This window comes from Octopus bimaculoides, chromosome 6, assembly GCF_001194135.2.
Source record: "Octopus bimaculoides isolate UCB-OBI-ISO-001 chromosome 6, ASM119413v2, whole genome shotgun sequence".
Taxonomy (NCBI): domain Eukaryota; kingdom Metazoa; phylum Mollusca; class Cephalopoda; order Octopoda; family Octopodidae; genus Octopus; species Octopus bimaculoides.
In genome coordinates, this window is record NC_068986.1 from 46,093,690 (window position 1) to 46,106,052 (window position 12,363).

A 12,363-nucleotide genomic window follows, 5' to 3' on the forward strand; every position below is an offset into this window, starting at 1 on the left:
TATATATATATATATATATATATATATATATTTAATGATATATGTATTTGGGAGGATTTAAATAAAACTTAAAAGGACATACATTTAGTTCTATATCACTAGTGTTTCCTATATAATGTTCATTATAATATTGGTTATAACTTCACTAAATGTTATTTTATTTGCATTTTTAGATTATCATGCTTGAGGGGCTATTGTTGATTGTATTCTTATTTTTACCTTAAATAATTTGAAGTTTGGTGTTAATTGCTTTTCTTCTCAGCTCTGAACATCTTAGTCTATCATCTAATTGATCTATGCATACATAAAAATGCCTGTAATTTTGTTGGTGCATGAGTGTATGTATGCATGTGTGTCTGTGCATGCTTGTGCATACATATGCTTTACTCTTTAATTCAAATATGAGCCAAACACTGAAAGAAGGTTTGATTCTATTATTGAAATTTGGTCTTTAAATTTTATTTAGTATTTTGTGAATGTATGTATATATCGCTTTTCAGTGGAGTAAAATAAAATGCAGAACATCATTCTACCAAATGATTAGATCTGCATGCGTGGTCATTAAAAAGCATAATCCAACTAATTGCCGATCACCCACTTAGTTGAATGGCTTTTTGCATGAATAAACCAATAGTCTATATAAATTATAAGATGAACTTATGGAACATTTTGCATAAATAGAAATTATTACAGATGAGTGTATGTGTGTGTGTATACACACGCACACACACATATATATGTATGTATATACACACAAGAAAGAGTGAGATAAGGGAGAGTAACTGAAGCCTTTGACAACTCTGTGATCAGTATCAAAAATATTTGTTTCACACTTATTCAAGAAATTCCCAATACACAACACTGATATGAAATCAGATGCAAAAAATGCACAGCATGTCATTAGACTTCTCAAACAAATAAAAGATAACAGAAGGAAAATTGTAATAAATACTTTTTAGGATTTTGTGTATGCTTTAAAGTATTATGTGGAATTTTAATGTTTCATATTTATTCAGATTTACATTGATTACCTTTATTTATAGACAAACACAAATATGTCTTTATATAATAGCTTATACAATATTTCATGATTTATTTAAACTGCTTACCTTTAATTAATCTGCACTCCACAGGTACTACTATTAGAATTAGCATGTCTTTAGTATTTCTAAACAATGTTTCAGAAATAATATTAAATAGATTATTTCTCTTTATGTTTATAATTCATTTCATTTAATTAATAATATTAAATTTTATCATAAACATTTTAAAACTCTACTTAGTTTAGTTTCCCCTTTGAAGAAAGACATTTCAGTCAATTCAAGAGTTGAAAGAAGAAAAGAATATGAGTCAACAAACTGGAGGAATTTCTTCCAAGAAGCCGACAGAATGGTTTCCGAATTATTACCAGAGAATCTAATAATGTTTCTAAACCATAGTTAGAAAGCTGTTGGGTTTGGAAAAAAGGTTGAGAAGAAATATTTCAAATGAATCAAAATAGAAACATTCTATGATTCCTTTCTGTAACCTGGAAGAATTTAATTATTTAAGAATTCCTTTTTCATAAACAAAGTCATAAGATAAGACATTAAAAACTTGCTTCTTTCTATAAATAATCTACAAAACTTTTCTTCCTCAAATATCTTATATAGGTATATAAATGTATTTAATAATATAAGATATAAATGATATTGCTCACGATTTTTACAGCTCCCATGGTGGTAAACTTTGATGTCTCGCTGACTCTTGCATGCTTCCGTCCTCAGATAGCAGTCATTGCTATATGTGATCCCATCAGTACCACAAACTGTTGCGATATCTAGTGAGCACATCAGGTTACAACGGCAGACTGGCTTTCGTTTATCATCCAACAAACAGACTGTTTGATCGGAACAAATGAACCCATCACAAGGATCTGCAAGAAATGAAAACAATAATATATACAAACAGAATATATATATTACATTGAATTTTAATTATAAGTGCTAATAATATCTTAATGTTGACTTTTCTTTCTGTTAGTGATTTGTGCCAATTTGGTATAATTGGGTCCTGATATACTTCCACTTAACCATTAACCTTTTCCAGCTTAGCAGGTTTTAAAAGTTGAATAACATGCAACATGCTGGAGCAAATTATTGGTGTGCTTTTTTGTTTTTCTTTACATGAACAAATAGCTTGAGATAGTGATCATAACATTTGCAATATCTCTAAATTACACTTTTATATTTGAAATTCCTTTTCCCATTGAAACATTTAATAAATTAAAGTCATAATGATAAAAAAGCACTATTTGTTTAATATAGGATTATTAGTAAAAACAATTCTGTTAATTAATTAGTAATTAATCAACAATCTCAAACATTACAGAAATTGAAATATGAATGGGGATAAGGAAAAAAGGAAGTTGAAAAATAATGTAGTAGAATGACTGTAGGCAGTGACATGACAAAATATCTCTAATTCAAATTTGAAATTCTATGTACTGACAACATTTTCTTTAATTTTCCAAACATTCCAGTCAAGAATTTACAGTGATTTTTTAAATTATATTGACATATAATCTTGTTCATTTAAATTCAAAAATGTTGTGATGAGAAATAGTTGCTAAGAATCAAATTATTTTATTCAGCTAAAATGTTGAGATTCCTTGTTGGAATTACAAATAATAATGATTTAGCATTTGTGAATGATCAATAACAAGACATTATTTGCAGTAAGGCATTATTTGAAACTAATACTACTTGTCTCATCCCAAAGAGATTGAGAGATCAATAAAACTAACATCAAGAAGCCATCTAGTCTCTTTCTTAATAAACATTCCATCAAATGAAGAAAAGTGTTGAGATTTAGAAGTAATTGCTTTCAATTCAATGTATAGGTGGGAGAATATGAGTATGAGAGGATGGGGGTCACTAACATAGGAACAAATCAAGTTATGGAATGATTTATTCACAGTCCTTTGTGTTTAGATTTAACAGAGTCATAATGTTTAAGAAACTTATATTCCAGAATTATACAGAAATATAGGTCAAAACATTTAAATAGATATTTTTATACAAATAACTAATTAAGGAGATGTCTAAAATGAAAAAAAAAAGATGAAAAACCAGATAGTAACTTTTTAAAGTTGATGGCCTTCAAGGATTCATCTAGTAGTAAGGAATGTAAATGCAGATTTTGTATTGACTGACATGCCTGTGAAAAATGTCCATATATTTTGTGGCCATGACAAGTTCTTGCATGACAAACAGAACACTTGTTGTAGAAAGTTAGCACAAAAGCAGCTTCTTTATCTAATGGTTAATTTGTTAATAACAGTAATAGTATGATAATTGCTATGGGAGATGGACTCTAAACAGAGCATTTGGAAGGAAGAAAGATTGCTGATAAACATCTAAGTTTCTCTGAACAGCTTTCAGAGAACAAACCTGGATGATTGCTCATTTCAAAATCAATGGAGATTTCTCAAGGAATCTTAGCCAAAATTCTATAAATAAATAAATCTCTAATACTCTTCTCTTGATATACACTAGCAGTTACAACCTCAGATAGTACATGTCTGTTGAGGCCATACAGAAAATTGACATAAGATTCAATGACATTACTTAGCTTCTGTTTTTGACTGCAATTGGAATATATGAAAAATTGTATTCTGCTAATCAATAAAGATGCAATTGAGAGTAACAACTGCAGTATTGTAGTAAATGCAATTTGCCATGAGGCAGAAAACTGAAGATGAGATGAAGTTAGTAGGTACAGGGAATCTTTGTTGCTCATTTAATCAAAGGAACTAAGTAACAAAAATGTAAGAATAAATATACAAGTTGTTTTGATTCTTATTGTTCTCTGTGCATATGATGATTTATTTCTGGTTGGCAGATATCAGCATACATCAGCAGACAATTTGTTTTGTAACATTATAAAGAGCCATAAGCTCTTATTAGATTTGATAGCCTAGGGTGCCTCTAGGTGAGAAGACACAATACTGTTGAAACACTAAGTGTTCCAGAGTTACTTTGTGATAATGATTCAAGTGTGTTATGAACACACATTCATCTTAAAAGAGTTGCTCTCCTTTGACAAAACACAACAGTGATAAATATATCCACATTCATAGCTGTCACAATGTGTTAAGAAAAATCATGCAAGTCATTGTTTTGATCCTCACTTTCACCATGCATATGATGACTTGATATTCAAGTGTTTAGTTTTGCAGCATGTTGATTTGATGCCTGTATCTGATAAAATGGTATAAGAGCAATGTAACCAGAAAAATTTTCCCATTCTTATTTAATTGCAAAAGGACTTGTCCTGGAGTACTTCCTAGTTGAATTTTCAAAATGAATTGTTTCTCAGTTGTAATCAAATATGCTGTGGAAACAAGAACGATTGCTATGATTCCAATCAGTATCCAAATCCCTAAGGTATCACACATGTTTATTGTAAACTGGTTCATTCATTCATTTTTACACCTGCAGTTTTTTATGTTTGAGTGTGTGAGACGAGTATATTATTGAGGCATTGATTTACAGCTGGATGTCCTTTCTGTCACTAATATTTCTCTCTTTTTCAAGAAAAACATCTCTTATCTCTCACAACTTTGAAAAAGCAAATCCAGTAGACGAATTGTTGACTGGGTGAATAACAGCAACATCACTCACATGCACATACCCCACCCCACCCCCGCTTCACATAATTATTGTTCTACCTTTGATTTAAGAGTTACTGAAATATCTGTAGTATATATATATTTACACACACACACACACATTTACATACATACACATAAAATACACACAGACATTGAAAAGTTGCTATTTCAAGTGAGACAGTGTAACAATTATTAACCTCTCCTTAAACTCCATGTAAATCCACATATGGCTAACTTTCAACCAGAAATTCATTAGGTGTTATATACATTATGATAGATTGCAGTGTGTATATCCAAGATAAAAATAAAACAGGAGATTCAGTTGTTACAGAAATTTTTTAGTATTACATCATAAATCATATAATCTTTATATACATTTCATTACTGTCTACTAGTACTTTGTGCAGTAGTCATTACAAAGATATGTGAACTGCAAGTACATACAGTAAAAATCTATAAAAGCAGCAAAGGGAAATAAATTTGTAATTCTGTTTTGGAACTTGGAACTGGATCTCACAATACACATAAAGCTATAATTAACAGCATGTAAATATTGGTTTGAAATTCTCTTTGGATAGAAAAATTGAAAGCTGGCCATGGGATGTGAATCCACATCTCAAAAGACATGACAAATGTTCTACCACTGGTTTTTTCAACCCAATATTTACATGCTACTATTTATAGCTTTATGTGTGCTTCAAGATCAAATTCCAAAAAAGAATTATTTCATGTTCTTACAAAAGTTTATAAATTCTCATGACGACAAAGGAATTTATCTTTAATTTTATTGGTGAGATAAAGAGAGAGGGAGAAAATTAAACCTGAGTGTAGCCAGGGTGTCTGTTTGAAGAGACAATTTTGGCTCATACAATCATTATATCACAGAAAAACCCAAGTTACAGGTGATAAATATTGAAGAATGTGAAAGAGATAGTATTCTAGTTAACTTTAGGTCAGATTGGCAATGTAAGCATACATGTACATGTATATCCATCACACATACCTTTACATCCTACCTATCTTTATAGATATCTGTACATACATATGTGCATACATACATACATACATACATACATACATACATGTATACACACACACACACACACACACACACACACACAAAAGGATGGTAACTGTGATTTTGAATCTGCATTGATGTCATATGAAATATGTATTCTGACACTGAAGCAACATCTACAGCAGAAGCAAGAGGCCAGACCACTCAAGTTTCTGATTGAAAGCAACAACATAATCAAGATGGCTAATAAACTTGAGGAGATGCATGAAATAAAAAAGTTAATACAGATCTCACCTCAAGGAACATTGGTAAATTCTATTTATCAAAAGAACAGTAAAAAAAGGGGGGGACCAGTTCACTGAGAAAATAGTGCATAGATATTTGGCACCACAGAAATAAACCATAGGAGGAATTGATCATATCAAAAGCTTGGTATGGAAGGCTCATCCCACTCTGAATACCTACACCATGCAATTCAAGAACAAGAGATCTCTACCAAGTGTCTACAGCATAAAATGCAGGAAACAATTGACAGACAACAAATGTAGGCTGTGCAAAACCAAGACTGAAGACTGTTGTCTTCTGTTTTGGTTTTGTCATTATTGCCAACTACAAAAGAATGATTTCCAGATATTATCTTTTCATGAGGCATGATGTGGCCAGAACAGTTTGAAACAGGATAACAAAGAAGAAAACATCAGTTGATGGAGTTGACTATATTAATACCAATCAGTCTACATGATAAAGTAATTATGATTTTGTTTAAATGAAGTATTTGACTATAATCCTATTTTACCTGGGTGGATTTGCACCTGTAGAATTTAAATGTCCTTCAAGTGTTGTGTTTTCACACAAAGAAGCATTTCTGTTTTAAGTTAGGTAATTTATTATTACCTAATAGGATATTTAGGGCTTCTGTTGAACACAATCAGTATTCTTTTTTATTACCATTATAAGAAGAGGTTCTTGTTAAGATGTTCAAGTGTAGATTGTATTTTTTATTCACTGAGTGAAGCTTAAAGATATATTCAGTCAGTCTAGTTGAACTCTGAAATTTTTCATACTTAAAGCAGTGTACATTCTTGTTTTAACAATATTTAAAGAAAATAGCTGAAGCTTCTATGCAATAACAAGTTACATATTTAATAGTAGCATCTAAGAGCGCAAGCAGACATTGCTCTACAGTTACAGTTACATTGTTCTGTAGAATAAGCACAAGTTCATGAGGTTCTGAGGTTTTATGATTATCCGTTGTTTCTACTAAACTGAGTCAGTTATTCTATTGATTCAAGTTATTTTCTGGTTAGAACCTCTTTAAAAAATTTCTATCACATTTATTAGAATTACATTTTATATGAGTTGATTTTAAAGTGTGAGAATTACAATGTAATGGGTTATTATTATGAATAAAAGTATAAGTGGTCTTAAATTTTGATTTGCTTTTTGCTAACTTGCCAATAGGGTGTACCGTGTTATCTTTTAAATTGCTTTATGTCACCCTTAGACGGATCAACCTTGTGTTGAATGCTGGTATTGGAGTTGCATGTGTATGTTTGGAGTTTTTTATTGTTGTTTTCTGCATTTTGAATTAATCTCATATTAGGGTTATGTAGATTTGTATAATAAGATAGAGGATTAATGTTAGTTTTTTTGCTTGTGAATTATCATTATTATACTTATCCATTTCATTGGCATTAGGGAATTCTATACTTGTTAGGTAAAGTGCTGTGGAGTAAGAGAATTTAACTGTACATTAATCTAAAATGCAGTGATACTTGTAGTTCAGGGGATTTTTTTATCAAACATTCATGAACATTTTAGAAATATTTGGTTTAGTATTTTCTTCTGATGATCTGGAATATAAAGTGGTTTTGTAACTATCTTTGTAACAATTACAACATGGCGTAATAGTATGTAGTGGTAAAATATGTGTGAAGGTTATGTAATTTATGACATAATAATAACATTTTTTCATTACAAATGAATCCCCAGTTTTATTCTGATACTGGGTATATATATATATATTTTTTATACTTTAACTTGTTTTAGTCATTTGACTATGGCCATGCTGGAGCACTGCCTTGAAGCGTTTTAGTTGAACAAATCAAGCCCAGGACTTTTTTGAGCCTAGTACTTATTCTATTGGTCTTTTCTGCTGAACCACTAAGTTATGGAATCTAAACATACCAACACCAGTTGTCAAAAGATGAAGGTGGGGAGAGGGGAGACAAATATAGACATAAAGACACACACACATAAATATATACACATATATATAAATAGATATTTGAGGGACTTCTTTCAGTTTTATGACAACCAAGTATACTGACAAGACTTTGGTCAGCCTGAGGTTATAATAGAAGACATTTGCACAAGTGAGACTGGATCCAGAACCATGTGGTTGGGAAGCAAGCTTTTTATCACACAGCCACACCTGCACCTATATATATTTCATTTTTTTTTTTTTGCATTTTTGTTTTATCAGTGGAGGCAAACTAGATAGAAATATTTATTGAATCTAAGGAAAATGAAGTGGTAATAGTAGGAATAGAGGTATTAATAATAGTGTTGACAACAGTAATAAAATCTTTAATAATAATCTACTACAAGATAACAATAATGATAATAACAACTACAATCCCTTTAACACCCTATGGTTTTTTATTCAACTCTTATGACAGATTCCATGACATGAAATGTATTAATTCTACAAGTCTCAATAAAAGAGTCTCCATCCTTCCATTTCCATCAGCCAGACGCTAAACTGAAGCTTAGATGTAACTATACTATAGAAACTACAGGAACTATAGGGAAGTAGAGGTCCACCAACTTGGCATGGGGATCGCAAAGGGCCTACAAAAATTAAAACAATATGCTATGAACAGAGAAATTTTATGCCTTCATACCAATAAGTCTGGCAGAATGTCAGTAGATAGCTTGCTGAACTATATCCAAACAATGCAACTGCACACCAACAACATGAGAGAAGTTACATCACTGGAACATGACAACATAGAAAAAATTCTAAATACTAAGGAAAAAGAACCAGTACATGTGTTTATTAATAGCATAACAACTCTTCCAAGATACAACAATATCCATATGTATATATATACATATATATATATATATGTATATATATGTGTGTGTGTGTGTGTGTGTATGTGTGTGTGTGTGTGTGTATGTATTTACATAATATAAAAAAAATTTTTAAAGATATTATTTCATTTGTAATTAACGAATGACAGTGAAATGTTTCATGTGCAGAGAAGGGCATCTTAACGGTTTCAGTGTGTTAAAGGGCCAAATGTGTCAACAGATGCATATATGTTCTTAATCTTTTAGTTCATTCTTCATATGGATGGATCATTTTTGGAATGGTAAAACAAAACACTGGACCTGTTATGCCTTTACTGGTATTCATTAAACTGTTCTAATCAGTGGCATTAAAATATGGTAATTTAAAATTGTTATGATAACAATTATCATTTAGCAAGTATTTAATTTCAGGAGATAAAAAGTCATCAAAAGATTTTAGTGTCAAAAGTTGTCACCATAATAATAATAAAAAGTAATATCCATAAGTGAAGTACTTTTTAAGTGTTATAAAAATGTGAATTAGAAATTGTTTTAGATAGAAAAACAATGCTGGTAAACCGTTTTGCACACACTTTCAATAAGTGGAGAAGTATACATTATTTTAGCTTTTAAATAATCTGCAATGCAAATAGGATATATTCTTGAAAGAGAATATATAAATAATATTAACGGTATCCTTTTCCTTTTTAAAAGGATGCAATAAGTAGATTATATAATCAAACAATTGTCTAGATTTTAAGAATATATTAATACTGGTTCAAGATGTGAAAAGCAAAACTATCACTTGAAAGAAATTTTTGAAATATAAAATACATTAAAATTTATATTCATCAAAATTCAATTTAGAAATACAGCTAGATGATTTAAATAATAAAATTGATTCTTACATGAAAATTAAAGTGAATTAAGAATCACTTTTGTTTTCACAGTAATTTTTTCTATGTAGAGAAAAACTTGGGCATATAACTTATTTGATACATCACTTAATTGAACAAATTTAAAAATTATTTTAACTGTACTTTTCTAATATTTTACTGAACAGAAAAACATTTAATTTGATGTGTATTTCTCAGAATTCCAAATCATATTGATAAAGCTTGGATTTCTTAAACTGCAAAAAGCATATTTTAAGTGATTTGGAAAGAACATTTAAAGGAAATACACTCTAAAGTTTGTAGACTTAGATAATTGAAGAAAATAGCATCGTTAAAACTTAAAACAGCTGTCAATTGTCAAAAAGAAAAAAGAAAACGAATTTTAAAATCAATATAACTTTGCTTTAATAAAGTAAAAATTTATTTAAGATCTAAAAAATTTAGGAACCAACTTTTATTAAAAATGAAAACCTATAATAAGTTACTTTTTAAAATAGATTTTACATATTTCTCAAGTGTTCCTGTAAGAAAGAAACTCTAATTTTAGTTTGTGGTAATGAGAATCTATTATCAACATGTGACAATTGAAATTTAGCATTCTATTTCTTGAGGCTGTCTATTTCTTATCAAAATGACTCTTCAAAAGTGATTGCTTATTTTTGATACTGAATGCATCATATTTTATTGCTCTATTTTATACTTTTAAATAAATTTCTTAATAAACAACATACAGAGCCTGCTTTACTAATGGCTTTTCTCTTTTTACCACATCTTTCACTGCTACAACAGCTACTATTCTGTATAAATTGCTGTTTCTATTTAAAACATATTTCTGTATCTGGTTTTTCATATTTTGGCACCTTGTAATGCATTTTTTTCAGAAAATTCCATACAAAAAATAACTAGATAATAGTATAGTCAGTTTTCTTTTAAAAAACAGCACTTTTGAACTATCTTCCTGCCCATCATACATTATTTATGTTACTATTTTACATCAAATATTTTTTCCATTAAAGCATTAGTGAATATTTATTTGCAAATTTAGATACTCACATATTAGATATGCTTTCCCTGCTTTTAAACAAACCAATAAGTATTAGGTAAGAGAGACAACTTGTAAGAAACCAAATAAGACCTATCACAGGTAGAGAAATAGCTGCATCAAAATTTCATTTCTTGCCTATGTGGTCAGTAATTCACTATCTGATCCTAGCCACATGACTTCTATAAAAATTCACATAAAATATAAAAACTATTTTCTCTTTGATATGAAGTATATAATATAGAAAATGACATTTCCGCGTGCACACATACACACACACACACATATGCTCTTTCTCTCTCTCACTCACTCACCTTCCTCTCCCCTTGTCTCTAATGGAAAATCAACTGTTTTATCTGTAAAAAGAATCCCAATCTTGGAATCATGAAACTAACAGTCTGTATAATAGATACCAAGAGGCAAGTTAATTACATTATTCAAGTGATTACTAATTTTCTCGGAACAGAAGCAAGAATTGAGACTATATGCCAAAGAACATCAATCATTAAATAATTTTTGTTGCATTTTTGCATATTTAAAGTATTTCAGATTCAGGTGTAAATAAACTAATATTTAGATATGCTCTAGAGTAACTAAATTATGAATAATCTTGTCTTTTTTCTTTGATCAAGGGAATACTAGGTGAAAATGTATTTTTGATCATTTCAATTTAAAATTAAAAATCTCAAAAGAAAATGGCAAAACTTAATCATTCACATGTTGTGTTTTTTGAGATACCTTACTTTTAGGATTGTATATTAATAACTCAACTTTTAGTGTGTGCTAAAATACTTTGCATCTGTTATTTCTAGAATAGATAAAATTCTTTTTGCTTCAAGTTGTACAGTTTCTTTTTTAATAATGAGAAACTAGCTATTTTCATTGGGAACATCAAGTAGTTGTAAAAAAAGATGTTAAGATAAAAATTGGAAATGCACTTCAAGAGGAGCAAAGTATATTTTCTTAATTTTTATATTCATCAAACTGTTAGAAATAGTATTATACTGTCGCAGAGTGAGGCATTTCTGCTTTTCTGAACAGTGTTAGAAAGACATCATTCAGCTTCAATTATACACTATTATGAAAAGACAATAAATATAATTTCAGGAGAATTTTAGAATGAAAGTAGAAAAAAATGACCTAATCATTCTACATTTTTGTTTTGTATCACAGACAAATGGCTGGCACCAATATAACATAATAAAATTAATAAGCATAATGAAAGTGAAAAATAAGAATATGTTGTGCATACAGTGTCAACCAGAATAGATGAATGAATATTGAAAATAAATCACCAATAATGTCTCAACAAAAAAAGATAAGAAAACAATACTTGCCAATCCTAAATTAAGAACACAGTAAGAGCTGTATTAACTAAGAATATATCATATGACAAAATCATCTTAATAGAATAATCTCTTTGCTAAATATGGAATTAGACTAACTAAACTTTGGTAAATAAAAACAGTAATTAAGCTGTTAAAAATAATTTGCCAACCACAACCTAGCTTTAAAACTAAGCAGTAGATAGGTTTCAAAGTCAGAGAAAATTTTACAACTATTTAGTTTTACAATCATCTTAATAGAATAATCTCTTTGCTAAATATAGAATTAGACGAACTAAACTTTGGTAAATAAAAACAGTAATTAAGCTGTTAAAAATAATTTGCCAACT

At 29.5% G+C, this 12,363-nt stretch overlaps 1 protein-coding gene across 1 annotated transcript in view; it reads right to left on the reverse strand.

Moving 5' to 3' along the window:
* The window catches only part of LOC106868360 (agrin), a gene marked incomplete at its 3' end in the record, with an annotated part of 738,012 nt that overhangs the window by 243,250 nt on the left and 482,399 nt on the right, over window positions 1-12,363 (reverse strand). The window contains exon 6 of the mRNA XM_052968462.1: window positions 1,700-1,915. Within this exon, the coding sequence (XP_052824422.1) occupies window positions 1,700-1,915 (216 nt within the window). The remainder of the gene's footprint in view (window positions 1-1,699; window positions 1,916-12,363) is intronic.